Below are 22,013 nucleotides of genomic sequence, written 5' to 3'. Positions count from 1 at the left end.
ACAGTCTGTATATAAGATGTAGTTTTCATTTCGTTCATTCTTTTTAATTGCATATGTATATCATTTTTCTGTGGAATTCAGCTTCACATGCCTTCCACAGTCTGTATATAAGATGTAGTTTTCATTTCGTTCATTCTTTTTAATTGCATATGTATATCATTTTTCTGTGGAATTCAGCTTCACATGCCTTGCACAGTCTGTATATAATATGTAGTTTTCATTTCGTTCATTCTTTTTAATTGCATATGAATATAATTTTTCTGTATAATTCAGCTTCACATGCCTTCCACAGTCTGTATATAAGATGTAGTTTTCATTTCGTTCATTCTTTTTAATTGTATGTGAATATAATTTTTCTGTGGAATTCAGCTTCACATGCCTTCCACAGTCTGTATATAAGATGTAGTTTTCATTTCGTTCATTCTTTTTCATTGCATATGAATATAATTTTTCTGTAGAATTCAGCTTCACATGCCTTCCACAGTCTGTATATAAGATGTAGTTTTCATTTCGTTCATTCTTTTTAATTGCATATGAATATAATTTTTCTGTGGAATTCAGCTTCACATGCCTTCCACAGTCTGTAAATAATTTGTAGTTTTCATTTCGTTCAGTCTTTTTAATTGCATATGAATATAATTTTTCTGTAGAATTCAGCTTCACATGCCTTCCACAGTCTGTATATAAGATGTAGTTTCCATTTCGTTCATTCTTTTTAATTGTATGTGAATATAATTTTTCCGTGGAATTCAGCTTCACATGCCTTCCACAGTCTGTATATAAGATGTAGTTTTCATTTCGTTCATTCTTTTTAATTGCATATGAATATAATTTTTCTGTAGAATTCAGCTTCACATGGCTTCCACAGTCTGTATATAAGATGTAGTTTTCATTTCATTCATTCTTTTTAATTGCATATAAATATAATTTTTCTGTGGAATTCAGCTTCACATGCCTTCCACAGTCTGTATATAATATGTAGTTTTCATTTCATTCATTCTTTTTAATTGCATATAAATATAATTTTTCTGTGGAATTCAGCTTCACATGCCTTCCACAGTCTGTATATAAGATGTAGTTTTCATTTCGTTCATTCTTTTTAATTGTATCTGAATATAATTTTTCTGTGGAATTCAGCTTCACATGCTTTCCACAGTCTGTATATAATATGTAGTTTTCATTTCGTTCATTCTTTTTAATTGCATATGAATATAATTTTTCTGTAGAATTCAGCTTCACATGCCTTCCACAGTCTGTATATAAGATGTAGTTTTCATTTCGTTCATTCTTTTTAATTGTATGTGAATATAATTTTTCTGTGGAATTCAGCTTCACATGCCTTCCACAGTCTGTATATAAAATGTAGTTTTCATTTCGTTCATTCTTTTTAATTGCATATGAATATAATTTTTCTGTGGAATTCAGCTTCACATGCCTTCCACAGTCTGTATATAAGATGTAGTTTTCATTTTGTTCATTCCTTTTAATTACATATGCCGCCAAACAGGAAAAGTTATTTTATGGTCACCCTGTATTTTAATCATTCCTTTCACAAAATAAACAGGAAAAAAATTAAAACACACAGAACACATTATTAGCACTCAAAATTAAAACACACAAAATACCTCAGCAAAATATATTCATTTGTAGCATTCTATGCAAAAGAATATAAAAGTTTTAACTCTTGTTTACCTATCTTACAATGTTTTTCTTAATCCAGTTCAAATATTTTGATACTTTGGTGTAACCCGTTGGCAAGCCAGGTCCACCACAGGAAAGGCGGAGAGTCACTAATCCGACAACATACCATCGATCATTTTTTTTTCGTATATTAGCGGACTACCAGAGCCTTCCTAAAATTTAGAACAAAAAAAGTTAAAGTTAATTTTTTTAAAAAATAGAGTAAAAATGTAAATAGTTGCAAAAAATGCAAAAAATATTTTCTTACGACAAGTAATATTTCCATAAATACAGCGAAATATGTTTCAAAGTTATAACAAACGTATACCGAACAGAATGTAAGGATACTTTCAGAAAAGTTATTTTCTAAAATTTATGCTCGGAAAACTCGTAACTGATTAACCACGAATAAATTTTATCTGATTTCAGAATATCAGATATATGAACTTTTTCTGGATTAAATTTAAAATTTATTAATATATTCCTGAATCAATAGACAATCTGCATCAATAGAAATCTAACAAATGAAACCTTACCCAGGGAACGCTCACCTGGGTATTCATGAGGTATGGGCTGAAAAGCAAGTTGTTTGTATCTGGCGCCCATAGTGGGTGCAGAAATGGTATGGCGCGTACTACTATCCCACCCTTACCATAACCCGTTGCCTTTACGGATATGGTCGTAAATCTTCCATCTGACCCATTGTAAGTCAACCATCTAACTCTCCGACCCGCCTGAAGGCACACGAATTTAAACCATAGAAACTGAATGACCGGACCGCCGCAACAGCAACATTGGCGGGAACTGTGGTTGAGTCCTAAGGGCCGTCACCGGCCACGGTACAACCCTCCCCAAAGGAAGTACGTCCCGTCATCGATGGGAGGAGCCAGATCCCCCACCTATTAGTGTACCCTCCAGGATGGCGAGATCCAACCACCATGCCGGAAGCATCTCATCCTCATTTCGAGGTGACCCCCCCGGGGGGATCTGACCCATTGTAAGATCACTCTCGCCTGTGGAGTTCGATCGGGAGTTTCCTGCGAGCTGTCGTTAAAATGAACAGACAGTAAAGATCCCAGGAAAACCACAAATGAGGGGAAAAAGGTCGAAATACGCCGGTCTCAAGGCACGCACGGGTCATCGGAACGGGACTTTACGATGATGAAGATGAGCCTCCAACGGGAGAGGTTGTACCATGGTCAGTGATGGCCCTTAGGACTCACTATAGTTCCCACCAATGATGGCGTGACATTCTGGTTATTCAAAATTTGCCGTGTACTGCTAGGTATGTCGGTGTAATCGTTATGTGATTTTTCTGGTTGGCAAAATGTCCGTAAAAACTTTTAAAAATTTATAAAACCCGGAAAATTAAGCAAAATAAAAAAGAAATTGCAGATTTAGCATCAATAAATCACGAGATTTTTTTTTTTAATATCATAAAAAAAATTAAAGAAACAGCCGTTAGGTGACATTTTCTAATGAATTTTTAGTTTTAAGTGAAATAATAGAAATAATGTTACCAAATCATTTTTATAGCAATATGTGTTCCACGTGTCCGCCACCGCAGAGGTTAACACATTGCAGGTATGTCACAAATCTAACAAAGGCAGAGTGCTGCATGTCAACCTGTATACATGACTGCTCCCGGATTGCACCTCTCAACAGATTGTATGGACGGGATGGATACACCCGGATTTAAATTTTCCCGTAGCCTGTTGATCTGCTGGTGTCAGATATGGAGACCGAGGGGGCCATGGGAACTTCTGACGCTAATGTTTCCATTTAGGCTCCAACGTACGCCTAACGTGTTAGTGCGTACACTTGGTCTTCTGGACCTTACACGACCAGCGATCCAGTTTTTTCAAATCACTGAACAAGCTTTATGACGCCTGCTAATATTAAAGGCCCTTTTCAAGTCTTTACATTTTTCTGAAGTTGATATTTACACAGTGTAACAGTCGCTGATTCCTGGCCCATGTAAACAGCTTCAGCTGGTTCTGAATCAAGAGTGTAAGTATTTATAATCACCGCTTTCGTAAGTGTATCACCGCTTTCCAGGGATTAATCGCGAAATAACTTGCGAAAGATGACACAATAGATTTAGTAAAAATGCTAAATTCGAGCAAAAAGTTAGCAATTCAAAACTATTGTACGCCAGTAGCATGGTAGGCGTTGTTTAAAATGGCAAATTTATTAGAGAATATGCCAGACATTTTGGGCAGGCTATTGCCGCTAGTTTTAAGTTGCTGTGAAGATTTATTTTAGTGTGAAATGAAAATAATTCATTTTATAAATGGGGTGGTTCATTGAAACAAGAAATTCCTAGATTAATGAATAGTTAGAAAAAATATTCTATCAAAATAATACCACCTGGAAGGATAAAAATTTTGGCATCAAGGAATTATTAACAAATCTTTCTCCCAGGAAAAAAAGAAGGACAATTTTTTTTAATTGTAAAATTTCGGAATAGTTCACATCTCACATTTTTTTTTAAAGTGGTGAAATCAAAAACGTATATAAAATTTAAGGAAATGAAGAAACACAAAAGTTATTGTATTATCGTGTAGAAGAAAAACTGAGATAAGTTAAAGCCCAAATTTTCAAATGATGATTGAAAACCAATTATGTTTAAGGAAAAAACGAAATTTAATCTTTAATGCTAGTATCGTATAGATATAATTGGCATAATATGAAGAATAAACCGAAAGATGGCGTCAGTCGACAAAGTGCGAAAGGATTTTATGCTGTCCTCTTTGCATCAAATTTTGCTATATGGACCTCTTATAGCGTCTGCCTCTATCAGGCAGTGTTAACTTTCAGTAGAAAAATGCTTCTTGCTATATATGTTACCATTAAATCTTGAAAGCAGTTAATGTGCAGATTACCTAGCGAAGTTTAATTACCTAGCATAATATCAATTTCCTTAATTGCAATAATATTTTTAGCCGTTTCATTCTTTGTATTGAAGTATTTCAATTGATTGATAATTGAATTTATCAATTTGTGAGTTGATAGTTAGATTGTGTTAAGTTAATTTTTAGATATCAAAAATAAACATACAACATTTAATTTAAGCATACTGAAACATTGCTGTTAGTTCCATCAAAGATCATATTTTCACTTTAATCTGCACCTTTTAGATAATATGCAGATTAATGAGTGTCTAGTAGGTAATGTGCTAGGTAATTCACAGATTACCTTGGTAATTTGAGAAATGAAACAAATTTTCTGCACTTTAAAGGATCACCCTACTGCAGGTTAGCTTGCTACTCTGCAGATTAACTGATTCCTGCACTTCAGCGGTAAAATATATATCAAAATTCACCGAATTAAGTCTTGAAAAAAATAAAATGTTTTTAATTGTAATCCAATCGAAATATAGATTTGAAATCCATCTGAAACATTTGGTATATATCATGTCACAAATTGTATTCTAATATTAAATAAGCTTCGACTGCCAATGAAAATTGGAAGTAGTTATTGTATATGAAATGTATCTGAATCACCTAGTCATGACAATAACAGGTCATTTTGCTTGAGGATAAAAGCAAACATTAAAAAATCAATAACCCAATTAATTTTCTTTTTTTTATTACAAAGTGTCAAACGATTTGTTTATAGCATATTGTATTAATTTTTAAAATGTATCAAATCATTTATTGAATTTTTCACAATTATTTGAAATTAATTATACTAAATATATTGTAATATTATATTCCATATACTTGCAAAATAATTATAAATTTTATTTCATAATTTCTGAAATTAAATAGGTCTTATAATTTTTTAACAGATTTATATTGTTTTAAATTATTGGATTTGCCATTTCAATTAAGTCATTAAATTTATTTCAGGATATAAAACAGTCAGTTCTTGTTTACATATATGCATATTGATTTCAAAGGAAAAGCTGAGATAGAAAAATTATGAATATAATAAAAATTTATAAATGGAATCATTTAATATTATACCGGGTATTATACCCGGCCAGTTATAAGATGGTCAGTAGACAGCGCATGCGTAGAGAGGAACTGATTTATGTTTGCCACAATTTCATAAGATGATTCAGACATTCCATACTTAGATATAAATTGTTGTTTTGGCGTGTCTGGAGTTTTCTTTTTCACTTCGTATTGTATTAAAATGATGAATATTTACACAAAGAAACACGGTAAAATAAAAAGTCAACATACCTAAATTTGAAAAACCATTGAAAAGAAATGGCAAATAAAATGACAAAACACACACACACACACAATCTCGCATCAGAAAGAACGAAGAGCAAAAAATGTCGGAATTAATCTATGATAAATGATCGATTTTTTCACACCAAAAAAAAAATGTTGTTGCCTATTGAGACAATTTCTTGTTATCGACAGAACAGCATTTTTCAGCCTTTCTTCGCATGCGTTTACCTGTTGGTCGTCTTATAACTAGCCGAGTATAAACCCGTATGGTAACGCAATCAAGTTAGATTTTTTTAAGAAAACACAACTTAAGCGAAATATTTTTAATTTTTTTTAAAAAATTTGATTGACATTTTTGAAAAAGTTTCCTAAAGGACATGTTTACACAGTAAATTTTTCGGAACCATATCCACATTATTTTTTGACAATTCAACTTTGTCTGCAAGATAGATCTCAGAAAATTCAATTTCGTTTGCAAGATAGATCTCGGAAAAATTCTGCTTTATCTGCAAGATACATCTCGGAAAATTCAACTTTGTCTGCAAGCTTTGACATTAAAAGACAGAATTCGGATATTTACTAAAACCGCTTTTTTTAAATATTCTTAATTAATGAAACCATTCTTTTTATTTATACTAGTATTTTCTTTCCTTCAACAGTTTTACTCCTTTCAAACTTACCAGAATAATAAAAGGGCGTTAGTTACGAAAAAGAAAATTTTTTACTTACATCGCATCCTTTAGGAGAAGTTGTGCAAAAAATTCCATCTCCAATACCATTAGGGTAGAAGCTTCTAAGAAGGGCAATTGTGTTCGCGAATCTTCCATTGCATCTGGAGTGCGAAATGACAATTAAACCAAATTTTTCCTGAAGTTTTGTCCTATTTGATCCAGCTAAAATATGAATAAAAAAACAGAAGTGAAGTATTTTTTTAATAAATATTGGAAAATTTTAATAGGTTTACCGACTGGCGATTAAATTCTAAATGAAAGGCATGAAAATATTGGGAAAAATTCTAAAATGTGAGAGAGAACCATGAAAAGTTTTAAAAGTTTTGAAAAGATTAAGTCTTGAAAGAAAATAGTTCATGTTCGTACAGCAGATGTTATCCAAGAATCTTTTGAAATATTTAATTAAAGAATGGTCATATAAAACTTAATACTCTTTTCATGAATCCAGTAGAGGCCCCAAAAGGGTTCAACGAAAATATCTTTACATGGTTGACTGAAAAGTACGTACGTGAAATGGCTCGTTGTCATTGTGTTGAATTTCATGCGATACCCTTTATGCTCTATACATATCGAAATTTTCTACATTAACCCATTGATCCCTACAAAATTTTAAATAATATAATACGTCTGGTGAACTTGATTACTAAATAAAATGTTCTGATTGATGAAACCAACGTTTTTCAGTTTTTTTCAACTTAAATAAAATGTACCCTCTTCCAAAAATCTATGACGATTTTTGCTTCCTATTTCATGACTTAACCTTTTCTAGAGTCATGGGAAGGATGCTTCCCACCAAGTTCATCAATGTTTATATGAAATTAAGCACGTTAGCATAAGTTCTGACAAATCTATACTTATATAAAACTCAATGTGTGTGAGTGTATTGGCGCTCTACGGTCCGGACCGTCTGACCTACAGCTACCAAATTTGGTACATGTATACCTTGGAGGTCGGAAATGTGCACCTGGGGTCCCTTTTTTTGAATTTTTAATTAGAATTTTACTTATTAATTAAAAACTAACTTTTCTGCCAAGAAAATCTTTTCATTTCCCCCACCGCCAAAAGAGTAAGGGTTCAGTTTTTTTTTCCCAACAGTAATGAGGCTAGGCTTAAGAATTTTCGGCTGATTATTTCAAACGACTCTGTTTATTTTCTTAATGTTTGATGCATTTAAAATTAAACATTCTTGATTAATCGATCTTTCAGATTCTTTCTGAAGTACTTTTGAATTAAAATAAAACAGAATAAAGGAAATTAAAAATATCTAATCTGCATAGCGTTACCCCAACTGGCGTAGAAAAACTCACGCATTTGCGCTACGTAACTGGCGTTGAAAATTCACGCATGCGCATTGTGTTCTGGTTGTTGACATGACAACCATTATCAAAGGATGATTTAAATTATTTTTAGGTTAGTTGCATGCTTTTATAATTAAATTGTATTTATGTTAGTTATATATTTTTTCTATATGCTTATAGTTTTAAGTACATCGTTTTTAAGTAATTTTTTTAAACCTGTTTTCAACCGATTATTTTAAACGATTCGTTTTATTTTCTTAGTGTTTGATGCATTTAAAATTAAACATCGTTAATGAATCGATCTGGTCATGATGAATCTGAGAAAATTTTGTTGACAAATTTTTGAAATATTACATAAATTAAGAAAGATATTCTTTAGTGCCCATAAAGTTTAAACGCTCAGTGACTGTTTTCAGTAATCATATTACAAAAAAAAATACTTTGTTTCAGTAAAAAATATTATTATATTATTTGCAGATTCATCCTTTCCACTTTAATTTAAAGTATAAATTCTATAGGAGCTAACAGAAAATTAGAGAGATACATATTACGTTATGACTGAAGGCGTTTATAATATTATGAGTGAATTATATGACTATCAAAATTGGAAGTGTTAAAATATTTTGATGAAGAAGCTATTTAAATAGGAATTGCATAAAATATTTAATTATTAAAATTTTAACGAACATTAAGATTGGCGAACCAGCTGGTCGCCAAAGGCGGCTAGTATTTCAATAAGGCAGAAACTTAGATGTTTCAGATCCTTACTTAACTATTAATTAACTTAATAAATTGATCAAATTATATTTATCTAATGAGCAAAATTAATCATTTTTCTTAAATATAATCAATCCTAGAAATATTTTAATATACTATGGCTTAAAAAATGCCTTTTTAAAGGGTTAAAGTTTTATTTTCTTTATCATTACATCTATTTAAGAAATAAACGAAATTTTGCTGCCACATCCTTTACAATAATATTTCCGATTTTCAAACAATCAGGTGCGTTTACAAAATTGTTATCGAAATTTCTCCATGCAGATTGTGTTTTGAATGTTCATTTAAGAAAAAACGAAGTCTAACAGCTAAAATGACCGAAATTTCGGTCTGAGGATTAGGTATTAACATATTTTCTAGTAGAATATACAGGGATACCCTAAAAAGTGAAACGAAATTTTATTGCCCGGAATATTGCTCCTAGACTTTTAAAGTATGTCCCAAAATAAAAGCAAGATTTGAATTTGCCACCATTCGTGCAGTAAAGCGTTGACAACCCTAGTTAAAAAAACTATTTGACAGCTGATAGTACGATTAGTAAAAATGGACCGTTGAACAAAAGAAACAACTGGTTAATGCTAGATTTGAATTAAATAAAAACAACGGTTTTTTTCTTTAAATTGTTATATTTTTATTAAATTTTAAAGAACACAAGAACAGAATTATGTATGGAACAACACATAGGGAAAAGGGCCTCCACGGCTTTGCTGACACATACGCAATCTAATGTCAAAATTTTCCATGATCATTTTGCATAAATGTGGCTGAATTTCGTTATCGCAACGTTGAATTTCCTCCTTCAATGCACATGTGTTAGCGGATTTATTGGCATAGACCAGCGATTCTCAACCTGTGGGGCACGCCCCCCTAGGGGGGCGCGAGCACACTAGAAGGGGAGCGAGAGAATATCCAAGAGAAAATATTATTTTAAAAAATTGATTAACTGACTGAAAGGAAAGCACATATACACATAGAAAATAAAAAGCATTTCGACATATTTAGTAACTTATTAAAGTAAAACAACTTACTTAATCAAAACATACTAAATTAAAAACAAATTTAATAATTATTAGTGACTTTCTTGGGCCTGTCTTGCAGAACAAAGTTTTTCGAAGGAAGGCTTAGTATTAGAAATAGCCACTCTCAGTTCTGTTTCTATATTTTGTCTTCAAAGAAGCCACATCAGAAAATCCAGTTTCACAAAGGTACGATGTTGAATGGTAATAGAATGTGAAATGCCCTTATTTTTAGTGCAGAAAAATCATTCTTACTCCTGCCCAAAATTCAAAAATTGATTTATTATTAAATTGTCTTTTAGTTTCGCCACGTCGTGAAATCTATGAATTTTTCTTCCTCATTAATGGGGTCAATTCATGTGACATAAAAGTCACATGTCATGAACTTCTGCGAATGGCATTTAAGTTTCATCCGCGCCGCTTTCGTCGATGAGTCTGCCATTAACGTTCTCCGCCAAGTATGAAGCGGATTTTTTGTTTACGTTTGAAGTTATAATTTTTGAGTCATTTTCTTTCCTCTTATGTGTTAAAAGGTGTGCTGATGGATGCATGCTTTAATGCGAAACACAAGAGTGACTGATATGAAAAATAGAATCCTTCGGAAGTCTTATGAAATGGATCCCTAATCCAATCGCAACTTGCTATCAGTTTTTCGTCAGCATGAAAATACTTTTTAAAATTCTTTGCCAGCATGGCTAAATGATTTTCAGTGGTTACAAAAACAACGTTTACATATTATTCTTTAGCCTTGTAAGTTTTAGTACAATCATCCGCATTTGCAAACATTGTTATGTTTTTTTGCTTTAAATTTCTGCTCCACAATTCCAATTTTCCACAAAAAACGTTAACATTATCATTCGTATCCAACATATGTGTATTTGCTGCTTGGAGTTGAAGATTCAAGTTATTTAATTTCTCGAATATGTCGACCAAGTACCTCAATTTCATCACAAATAAACCATCGCGAAAATTCTCGGCCTCCTATCTGTTTCTTTTCTTCTAGGAAAATGACGATTTCTTCTCTTAATTCATAAACGTTGCAAAAATTTCCCACGTGATGACCATCTTGCCTCGCAATAAAATAGTAACGTTGAATGTACTGAACCCAAGTCTTTACAAAGTGTGGAAAAGATTCTGGATTTCAGGGGTCTCATTTTTATATAATTTACTACAGTTACAACCGTAGTTAACACAATATTCAGACCAGGACTCTTTTCTTTCTAAGCCAAAGCTTCTCTGTGGATCATACAATGTGTGCACTGAGGCTATTTTTGTTTTACAAGTGCTGTATACGTTGGAATCTTCCGGACATTGAATGAGCACCATCGGTGCATATTCCGACGCAATTTTACCATTCTATGTTTGTCTCGTTCATAAAATCATTTAAAGTAGCAAATAATGCGAGTGCTGTTATTTTGAGTTCTATTGATTTGCAGAAAGTACTGACATATTATCACAAATTCGAACATAGGCAATTAAATGAAAATCTTTATTACTATCTGTTGCTTCGTCAAGCTGCATTGAAAATAATTTGTCATGCAACTTCGAGAAAAGCTGACACTGTACATCTTCAGCTATTTCGCCAATTCGACGAGCATCATTTGAAAGAGGCATGGACTGCAATTGTTTTGAAAAATTATCTCCAAACATAGTTTCTACAATCTCAATTGCTGCTGGTAAAATAAGGTCTTCATCAATGGTGTGATTTTTTTTACATCTGGCTATTTTATATGAACTTTGTAAGATGCAATTAAAGCTTTTTTATTCACAGACAAAGTTTCTTTAAAAAATGATTTTTGCTTTTTGTATGATTTTAATTTTAATTCGAATAATTCTCTGGGTTTGTTGACGTACTCACTATGAAGCGTTTCCGAATGTCGTTTAATTTTATTACGTTTCATGCTGTCTGCGGCCAACATTTTTAAGCAAATGATACACAGGGGCCTATTTTCTACATTTACTTCGGTACTGGTAAACCCAAAATCTAAGTATTCTTGAGAATATTTTCTTGATTTTATTTTCGGAACCACCCTCGTCTGTGTACTTGTTGATGATTGACTATCGTCTAATGCTTGCTTACTTCCGCTTAAAAATTTATTCATGAGTCTGCATAAATCTGCTGCCGTGAATATTTAATATGGTGAATTGCAATTAACACGAAAACATATATAACATACACATTCAAGATAGATTGGATAGCGATAGAAGGATCGGCTCGAATGAGACTAGCTGGAATTGAAACTTGCATTATCGAACATTTTCATTGTTCCTAGGAGAAAACATTTGCTCTGCGCATGTTGGAGACGGCATCGGTCGTGTAGATTCCATTCCACAATCATTACTTATTTTTTTTTCTCTTTTGTTTAGTCATGCTTCTGTTTTATTTCTTTTATTATTCGAAAAAATGTGTTCTTAGTTTCTAAATTTATCTCACCCCATTTAGGTTAACTTTCATTAACGAATTTTTCTACTTTCATATTCTTTTAACGTTATCTCCCTGTTTGGCTTTCATTTAAAATATAATATTTAAATTTTCTCCGCTTTCATTCGCTTCATCTATTCACCGCCCGCTTGACAAAATGCCAAATGTGGTTTCTCGCCAACGTTGGCTTGCTTTTACTCTTGTTTTGGTAGTTAGTTAAAAATAATTTGAAAACAGAATCCAAAATACTCAATATACATTATTGTTGTATACATTTTATTGTAAGCGGGTGAGGGGGGGGGGGGCGATGAAAATTGTTATTGAAAACTGGGCCGCGAATACTGAAAGGTTGAGAAACGCTGGCATAGACCTTTAATTCATGTAACCAAATAAAACGAAATCCAATGGTGTCAAATCTTAGGGATTAAATCTGAGGGGCCAATTCTCAATTTTTCGAACTGTGGCCGCCAATCTTTCACCATTTTTGAAATATTGTTCAACATTGAAAACTTGTTGTTCTATCGTGTAACGCTCCACTTTTATTAGCAGCAAATTATAAGCAACTATTAGCTATGTTGTTCTGACCACTATACTGCACTACTCACATTTCGAAATGGAAGTTGGATAAACTTATTCTAAAAGTTAGTTATAAAAAAGCATGTGTAAATTCGTATTTTTTCAGGAAAGACACGCATATAAATAAACGCAAAGCCTCCAATATATATATATATATATATATATATATATATATATATATATATATATATATATATATATATATATATATATACAAAAATTGCTCATATAAAGACATAGGATTTTTGCCGAAGTTCGGTTCTGCTTGGTTTGGTGGCGCCATCTCTTGGACTGTAATTCTAGTTATAAAAATTTTGAGCGTAAAATCTAGTTTCTTTCAAGAAAGATATTAATATAGATAAGCTTAAAAAATAAAACCCTATCTAAGTACAAAATTTAATCCAAATCATTAGAGCCGTTTCGAGATTCACGAAATAAATATGTATACAAGAATTGCTCATTCAAAGATATAATATTGAGAGATTGCTCGTATACTTACGTGGCCAACCAACAAGTGCAGTAAATCGTCCTGTTAAGTTTACGAATTCAGGACTGGTAGGTAAACAGATCGGATTGAAATCGTCAAATTCTACTTCCCTATCGAGTGTGACGATAGCCATGTCACCAAAAAATCCAGTTCGGAAATATTCATCATTGTATGCTATCCGGAGGATGTTGTATTCTTGGGCTAATCTCTCATCAACATGCCCAATTCTTGCTTTATACGTACCAACAAAGTCAATACTACAAAAAATTGAATTTCATTTAATTGGTAATTTTAAAGCATTTTAACATTCCAATAAAACTTTCTCTAAAATATTTCTATATATCTCAGTTAAAAGCTGATGTTTAAAATTTTTGCGGTTTATAATTTTATATCTTCTTTCCTTATTTGTGTTTTGATTCTATATGATTTATTTTCTTCACATGAAAACAATTTTTACTAAAAGTTAAATATTTGTCTTTTTGGGGGTGGGGTGGGGTATATGATAATGGAGTAGTCAACAAAGAAGTAAACAAATATTATTAAATGTTATTATATAAACTATATATATTATATCAAATATTATATTGTTATTATACAAACAAGTTTTAAAACCTATCCTCACTCATGCTGCATACATTTGGAGACTCTCTGCTAAACCCAAGCGAAACCAAATTCAAGTTTTACAAAAATAAGATACTTCGAATCATTACCAATACTCCGTGGTTTAACAGGAAGGATATTTTAAATAGAAATCTTAAACCTCCAAATCTCGGTAACTTTTTAAGAGAACTTTCAAATAATTTTTTAATCAACTCAAAACTCGGGAAATCCCCAAATCAAGGAACAAATTAGCGATACCCACTGCAATGGGTATCGCTACTAAATGGACTTTGCCGCTTAAATCCCCATAGTTTATTCTAAAAATTAAAATGTATCTAATAAAAATGCTTCAATTTACACCTTGAATGCTTTTAAGCTATATTTTTTCTATTTAACTGACGCACCAATGGTACATTACTTCTGTTTATCCCTTTGCTACAAACTACCTCACACTGAGTAGAAGTGCCAAGGCACTTCATGCATCTTGTCGAATATAGGGAACATTTCCTTAACGAAGTATTTTTTAAACTCTTCTTGAGCACATACCCTGTGCTCCTGTTTGCAAAAAATAGAAGATTCTACTCAAGAAAAATCAGAAAACAGTTTTCTTGACAGGTCATCCCTTTATTCACATCAAGGCACTCATTTTTTATACAATTTCCGATAAGCAATTCCATATCACGTTTACGAATATTTCTTTAAAATTATTTTCTTCTTAACTACTAATAAAAAAACTATTAATTTCACGAGAAACTCGCCGGGTTTCCGCGTGATCATTAAAATAAATTTGCTCTGCTTTGCTACTCATCGCTCACACTCACGTGAATGTCTTCTTTCCTTGACTGCCAAGCAAATAAGAAATCTTATCTGCATAACTTTCAAGACAACAGGAATGGGCTTCCATCTGGGATTAGGAAGGGGAACTTATTCCGACACATCTAATTCAAGCAACTGAATTACATATATTTATTGAATATGCTTTCATTAATACTTAAATATTACTTTATTTCCTCCTGTGAAGATCGTAAATTATTTATAAAAAAATGTTTCCCAATAAAAATACTGTGACATTTACTTTCCATCGAAGCAACGGCCTGCTGATAATACATGTTTCCTGCTAATCATACTTCCCGAACACCTGATCTGGAAGGTGTTGTTTCCGCCGCTTCGGTGTACTCCGAATGCTACCTGAAAAACAAAATAAAATAATAAAACAATCTCAAAAGTAAAATTATGTGCAATGCTAGAGCCGTTGGAACCGAAACAATATTCAAGCAATAGTTCAATTACATTGGGAAATGCTTCCCATTTTCGTTAGAGATGCAACAATATTCTACTCACTGAGTTCATGTGCAATCAGAATTTCTCTTTCCATTATTCATTCCTTCAAAATTTCTCATAGTTGTTGATGATTTTCTGAATTTGAAATCGTTAGGATCAACATTCACTTCTTCATAAAGGATTGCATATTGCTATCTTCTTACCATACATTGTCTTCTTACCATGTCATTATCTTCTTACCATACTTCTTATCTGCTTACCATACATTGAACTCTGAATGATACATCTGGTTTATACAGGCAATCTGATTCATAGAGAATTTGTGTTACAATATGATGATTAATTCTCGAAGTAGTCTTTTCGATACGGTGGGGGAGATGCACTAATACTGTTATAACACATTATGCTGTTATTGTAATAACACACAAAACAAAGCATGATTAACGATTAATAGCGTTCGTCCAAAGAATGATGGCGTTCCAACGATATATAATTATCTATATATTGTTACGAATCTGTGATGCGGCTTCCCAGCATAGCTGGTTCCATAGAAGGTCCCAGAGCTTGGCGACAAACTTGGCGACCATTTGATGACTTGGTGATGAATTTGGCGACTTTGGCGCCAAAATAGATTATGCCCGAAACATCAAGAATTTTCCCGACCCGTTCAGTAGGAATGGAGATACGCCTCGAACGTTCCTGATTGGTTGAGAGGCTTCTAGCCCCGCCTCCTGAAACCTATAAAAGGAAGTATCCGCAGCTGCCGAGGAGTCGTGAACCAGTCGTGAATTGAGCAGTAGTCGAGAGTCGTCGGGATCGATGGGGAAGAACGAGTCTTCCAGAGAGGAGAAGTCATGGACCAGTGGAGTCGAAGATTAGTCGGAACCGACGATAAAGGACTGACCTTCCAGAGATAACCGGAGCAGCGACGAAGTGAAGTTAATGCTAAACTAAGCTGTGTGCTACTGTCTGTAGTAGAGTTTTGTATGCTGCACGTCTCGGCTGAAGATAATCGTCTTCTGTGCTGTATATAGTTGTCGTCTTTGTGCTGTCCTGTGTGTCTTCGTGTAAATAAACGTCGTTATTTTATTTTCTACTGCCGCCTGGTGATTGAGCGTTCTTCACACCATATAACCCCCACTATCCAAATGAACCCCGGAAATTTCGTAACAATATATATATATATGAAAAAGCTCTGATAAACGGAATAAATATATTTATGAAATATAACAAAGGTATTTTTGTGAATTAAGAATGAAAATTATTTAAAATTTCTAAATATTTCAATTGTTTAAGAAGAATAGTATTAATTAAATCCTTTTTTGCACGAAAACTCTCGCTTTGATTTCTAAATATTCATTTAATTTACTGTCTTAAAATCTTTCTTATTTTTCATTTGATTTCTTTAAAATGTAAAGGAAATTAATGAAGAATGTAGGATTTCTATAGCTTGTAACTTCATTCTTATTTATAGTTATTGATCTTGGACTAATTAATTACTATTACACTGTTCACAAGATTTGGACCTATTGTAGTTAATCAATAGATACTTCATGCAACTTCAACTGAAAATGATTGTACAGGCACAGTTACGTTGATTATGGCACAACTAAAAACACTATATTGATCAATTGGTGTTATAGGTTTTAAAAAAATACTGTCCAAGATGAAGCGTCGTTGGATATTGTTATAGAAGATTTGAATTGTATGCATAAATAGAATTATTTTTATATAAAATTACTTTTTATTAATTTTATTTCCATTCCAAAATTTCGTTCAGATATTTTAGTAGAATCATAAACCTTCTTATAAGAGGTATACAACTTTCTAAATTACAGCATTATGCGGCAATATAAAAAAAATTGCAATATTTCATCATAGATATCATGTCAAAAGGATTAGGTAATGTGTATTTTCTGCAATTAGAACTTAATCAAACTTGCCTCAACCATTTTATAAATAATTTTCTGACAAACACATAAATATACTTTTTAGATACTTTAAATGCCCTACCATCCATGGCCAAGATCCTTGAGGCGCTTCATCGTCTCTTACAGAGTCATGCATTCTACGTGATACTCCACACACTATAAGAATAGATCCCAATATTTTAGAATAACTATTCCTTTTTTTTTCTATATGTATATATTTCAGGTAATTAAACAAACAACGCAAATAAATTAAACAACTGCTAAAGTATTTCATAATGTAGTTTTTATTTAATATCTTGCTAATTGATGCCCTTTGCTAAAGCTATTTGACCTCTAGTATTTAGACTATCGCAGTTTTAATTAATTTTTCAAATTTAGACAAATATTCTGTTATTCACCTCGATTTTTATAACTAAACGTATCGACCCAAATGCTTTTTTTTAAATCTTTAATATCCTATATTTTAATTTTTAAAGCATTTTAATATTGATAAACGTTGGTATACTAATAGAATGCTATGGAAAAACCAAATGTCAGAAATATTCACCATTTTCTGTGAAAAGATAAGGAAATGATTCTATTTTTTCATCTAATCTACAAACCGCAAAGTAAAGGTTTGATTAATACAATCATTTTGCATAGACATAAACCGGCAAGGTTAAAGCGCATTTAGATTTCGCGCATTACTTCATTAAATGATAATAATCTAAAAAATAATGCTAATACTGATTAAATGTTATATAATGCAAAAAAATGATTAAATTAGTTACAAATGAGTGAATTTGCGAAACGTCGGTTTATATATAAACATACAAATGGTTTACTCATTGACGGTTTTTATTCACTATTAGATATGCATCTACGGTTTTGATAAATTCAAAACACAATTAATTCAAAATACAATTAATCGGATAAATTTTTCAATTATCGTACTCTACTATAAGTGCGTGGACACATTAATAGACTTCTCTTTAAGGAATTTCTTTCAAATTTGATACAAACTTTATGAGTTGAAATGAAGACCATATATCAAATTTCACTTGCGATGCATACTCACTCATATTTATGCATACTTGCATATACATTTTTTAAATCTATCTTATCTAAGAAAGATTTAAAAAATATCTGTGCAATTTATCGGAAAGTCTCTGTTTATTACTATCAAAATTACTCAATGAAATCTAATCAATAGATTTCTCGGAATTAAAAGCTCCCATTTTTAGATGATGACAGTAATTTTTTAACTTCTTTTCCGAGAATATCGACAAAAGAAATAAAATTATAGGATTTTTGCCAATACAATAGAAAGAAAGAAAAAAAAATAGTATAAGCAATGCAAATAAAATAATTCAAAAAAATCATTTGTAGCACTCCACATACTTTGAAACACGAGTGTTGATTCTAACTTACCTACATTAATATTTTTTTCAATCCATTTCAAATGTTCTGACACTCGAGTGTAAGCTAAAACGCCAGGATTATCACAAGATCCTTTGAAGGACAACAATCCGACAATATACCACTGATCGGCTTCTTCGTACATCAGTGGGCTACCATAGTCCGCCTAAAACACAGAAATAAGATTAAAATAGGTACGTCTTTCTAAATTAATTCAACCAAAATGTAAAAGTTACTGTGATTTAAAATAGAATTTTTGTTCGAATTTTCTAAAAATTCGAACGTTTATCAGGACGCACTTAATATTTTCTGAAATAACAGGTATTTGGTAAGTCAACCATCTAACTCCCCGACTCGCCCGAAGGCACTCGGATAAAGAAAACTGAATGACCGGACCACCGCAACAGCAACACTGGCGGGAACTGTGGTTGAGTCCTAAGGACCCTTACCGGCCACGGCACAACCCTTCCCGAAGGAAGTATGTCCCGCCATTGATGGGAGGAGCCAGATCCCCCACCTTTTTGTGTATCCTCCAGAGTGACGAGATCCACCCACCATACCGGAAGCATCTCATCCTCTTTTCGAAGTACCTACGGAAATAAAAATTTCACGCTAACACAATCTTCAGGTAATCCATTAATGGATGTAATCACAATAAATTTAACATATATGTGCCACCTTCAGCGATCATTTTGGACAGACTTTTCAGATTGTTAAACTATTAATACAAAAACCGTGTTTTTAATAAATTTTCTCTTTTCGCTTTATAAGACGAAAAATTATGAATTTGATTGGACCACTACCACAAAACTATAAAAGTAAATATAAAACAAAAGTCCTATTTGGATTGAGTTAATCGATAAAAAGATCAATACATTTTTATCTCAATTTTAATATTGGCATATTTACGCAATACAATGTTCTGAAGGATGAGTTTGAATTTAATCATAACATCAGACGTATTGTTAAAGATGGTGTATAAAATAAAACTTTAAAATTTTATTGAAAATGAAGGAATAAATTGTAAGGAAATAAGACTGATATCATTAAAAAGATAATTTTATAAGTTTTTAAGTAATAAAAATGTCGTCTCTGATAAATAATAACCTAGGAAAATATGAAAATCAATTTGTATTGCCATCCATATCTATTACCCACCCGACGATGGAAAATGCCTTGTGTGCCACGACATTCAAGCCTGATATGCTAATCATCTAATTAATTAGAAGACCTTAAATTGAAATAGAATTGAAATTAATTGAATTCTTTTAAATGAAATAAAGATCAAATGAACTAATTAGATAGGAGGTGTGAACCGCATGAGGGTAATGCGGGAAATGTGTTAAGCCTATTTTGGCATTCGATTAAAATTTCTATCTGACGCTTATTTCTATTATCTTGATTTCTTTTACGTCTGTGTTCTCTTCTAAGTATTTATTACAATATTTTGTAGTTGCTTTAATTAACCAATTGAATTAATTTAGCTTGTAATGTCCTGATCTAAACTGATCAAATAACGAATCAGAATTTCCAGACAATTCTTTATTTTACAGCCCTATATATACAAAGAACAACTTGTTCTAATCTTGATTAAATAAATAGTTATTTACACCTGTAGTAGGAGATACAACAGTCAAAGTCGAAGGTTTTTCTTGAAACTCAGTTCTCCATTACGTCAACATGACCAGGGTAACTCCAGGGGTAGTTTCTCAGACTCCGAACTCGTGGGCGTAGTCCAACCATCTCCTGTAATTCGTTTCTTCTCCTCCTAAAAAAAATCTCCGCGCTTTATTTCGGCGACAATCTCCGCCTCTTCATTTACATTGGTCATTTGAGCTCTCTTTCGGCCAATCGGGATTCAGCCATATGCTCTCTCAGCGGCGCCAATGGGTCGTGGGAAGATCCTTTCACACAGAGAAACATCTAGCATCCAGATGTTTGGACACCCCTTTCTCTTTGAAGGTACTATCAATATCTCTTGGACGAGGAATTCCACATGTGGTCTTTCATTGTAGTCGCTAATGAACAGATGCGAGACCACCCAGGTGAAAAGATCCACCATCTGGCTTTCTCGAGGCGTTTAGTAAGTAACAGCGACGACACAGCTGGCTATAAATGTCTTATCAGTACTGGGAAACGGGGAATGTTTCAAGCTGTAAAAAATGTTAATGAAACAACCTCAAACGTCCGCACGCGTTTGTTTACATTTGACTCTTTTCATTTGACAATAAGTAATAAGAACGATTTCTATTAAGAAATAAGAATAATTTAAAACGTTAACAGGTTGTTTATAGAGATATTATAATTTATTCCTCTATTATGCGGTTCAAAAAAATAACTAAAACAGAAATGATATTATCATTAATAATTCCATTCCTGATTGTAAAATACAAACCGAAATAATATCATTATTAGCACATTAACAATGCGTCCTCTCAGGGCGCAATAAGTAGGATCGACAACAAGGAACATTCCGATTTCATTTGAAATTCCTTCATAATATCAAGTACTTATGAGCTTATTCACTGTCTCTGGATTGAAATAATAACCAAACTACGTTCACGGGGTATTTTTACAACATAGTTTCATCATTAATGCTCTGAAATGGGTGGATTTCGTCCATTAGCACTTGTTGATTCCATTCAGAACTCCAATCATTTATTCAACGCATATAGTTGAATCCCTTTTTGTTAGTTCTCAAGAAAAAGTGATAAAATTGCCTTAGGACCTTCTACAGCAGATACGGCTTTAATGACCATGTATACAAGACAATGACTTGTAAGAATGAAAGTTTGCAATGACTTCGCTTACTGATTACCTATGGCAGTATTTTTTAATTGCCTTCTCTTTCTTTATCACCCTGAAATGATCAGATTTTGATATTCTTGTTTATTGTGTGTCAGAAAACCAACTGCAGATTTCTGAAGAATCGTAAAATCAGTTTTCATTGTAAATTATTATTCTACAAAAGGAAAAAATTGCCTTTTTGTACTCTGCACTTTGTATTCCACTGAATTTTATGCCGGAATGGAACAAAGTAGGATTTGTCACTTTATCTTCTCGTTATTATGATTTTCGAGTTTAGATATCGCAGAAAACTGCTTCCTTTGATTTCGTATCCAAGTATAATAGAAATTAATTCCCTCTTAAAAACCGTAAAGAAAAACCATGTTTTCAAGAGATATGCGTACAAAGGAAGATCCTGCTTAACTAATGACTGCTAAGCAAATACATTTTTGAATATTCTTTAAAAGTTCCGAAAAAATATTCCCAGAATCTATCGAGTAACAGGGGTTCGGGAAATGAATGCTTATGAGGAGTAAGTTATTATCTGTATTATTTAATGGATTTAATGTGCACCAAACCAGCTTATAAGACAGACTTTCGGTGGAATCGTATCTCGGAGTGAAACCCTCCGGTTCGTAAGCCGAGAACTTACAACCAGGTCATCGTGACTTAAAAATCTAAGCAGATAAGCTTAGCAGATGACAAAGACAATTGTATTATTCACAATATAATAGAAAGTTCTGTTATTTAAAGATTTTCTATCATAAGAATTCATGGCGAGGAGATTATTATTCATATGCTTCTGGCGCTTGAAACATTTCAGATTATGCTATTTAAATTAA

General features: G+C 32.5%; 1 protein-coding gene across 2 annotated transcripts in view; it reads right to left on the bottom strand.

Moving 5' to 3' along the window:
* The window catches only part of LOC129984262 (serine protease 27-like), a 35,541-nt gene that overhangs the window by 7,422 nt on the left and 6,106 nt on the right, over positions 1-22,013 (bottom strand). The window contains exons 6-11 of one of the 2 annotated variants that reach the window (XM_056094108.1): positions 18,397-18,550; positions 17,069-17,142; positions 14,850-14,962; positions 13,187-13,431; positions 6,597-6,760; positions 1,693-1,853 (exon numbers count right to left, since the gene is read on the bottom strand). In XM_056094108.1, coding sequence (XP_055950083.1) covers positions 1,791-1,853; positions 6,597-6,760; positions 13,187-13,431; positions 14,850-14,962; positions 17,069-17,142; positions 18,397-18,550 — 813 coding nt within the window. In that variant the 3' untranslated portion in view covers positions 1,693-1,790. The remainder of the gene's footprint in view (positions 1-1,692; positions 1,854-6,596; positions 6,761-13,186; positions 13,432-14,849; positions 14,963-17,068; positions 17,143-18,396; positions 18,551-22,013) is intronic. The other variant, XM_056094109.1, reaches the window with a different exon arrangement.

The sequence above is a fragment of the Argiope bruennichi genome, chromosome 9, assembly GCF_947563725.1.
Source record: "Argiope bruennichi chromosome 9, qqArgBrue1.1, whole genome shotgun sequence".
In the NCBI taxonomy this organism is placed as follows: domain Eukaryota; kingdom Metazoa; phylum Arthropoda; class Arachnida; order Araneae; family Araneidae; genus Argiope; species Argiope bruennichi.
Note: the sequence above shows the minus strand (reverse complement) of the source record. Positions and strands in the feature narration are given on the sequence as shown.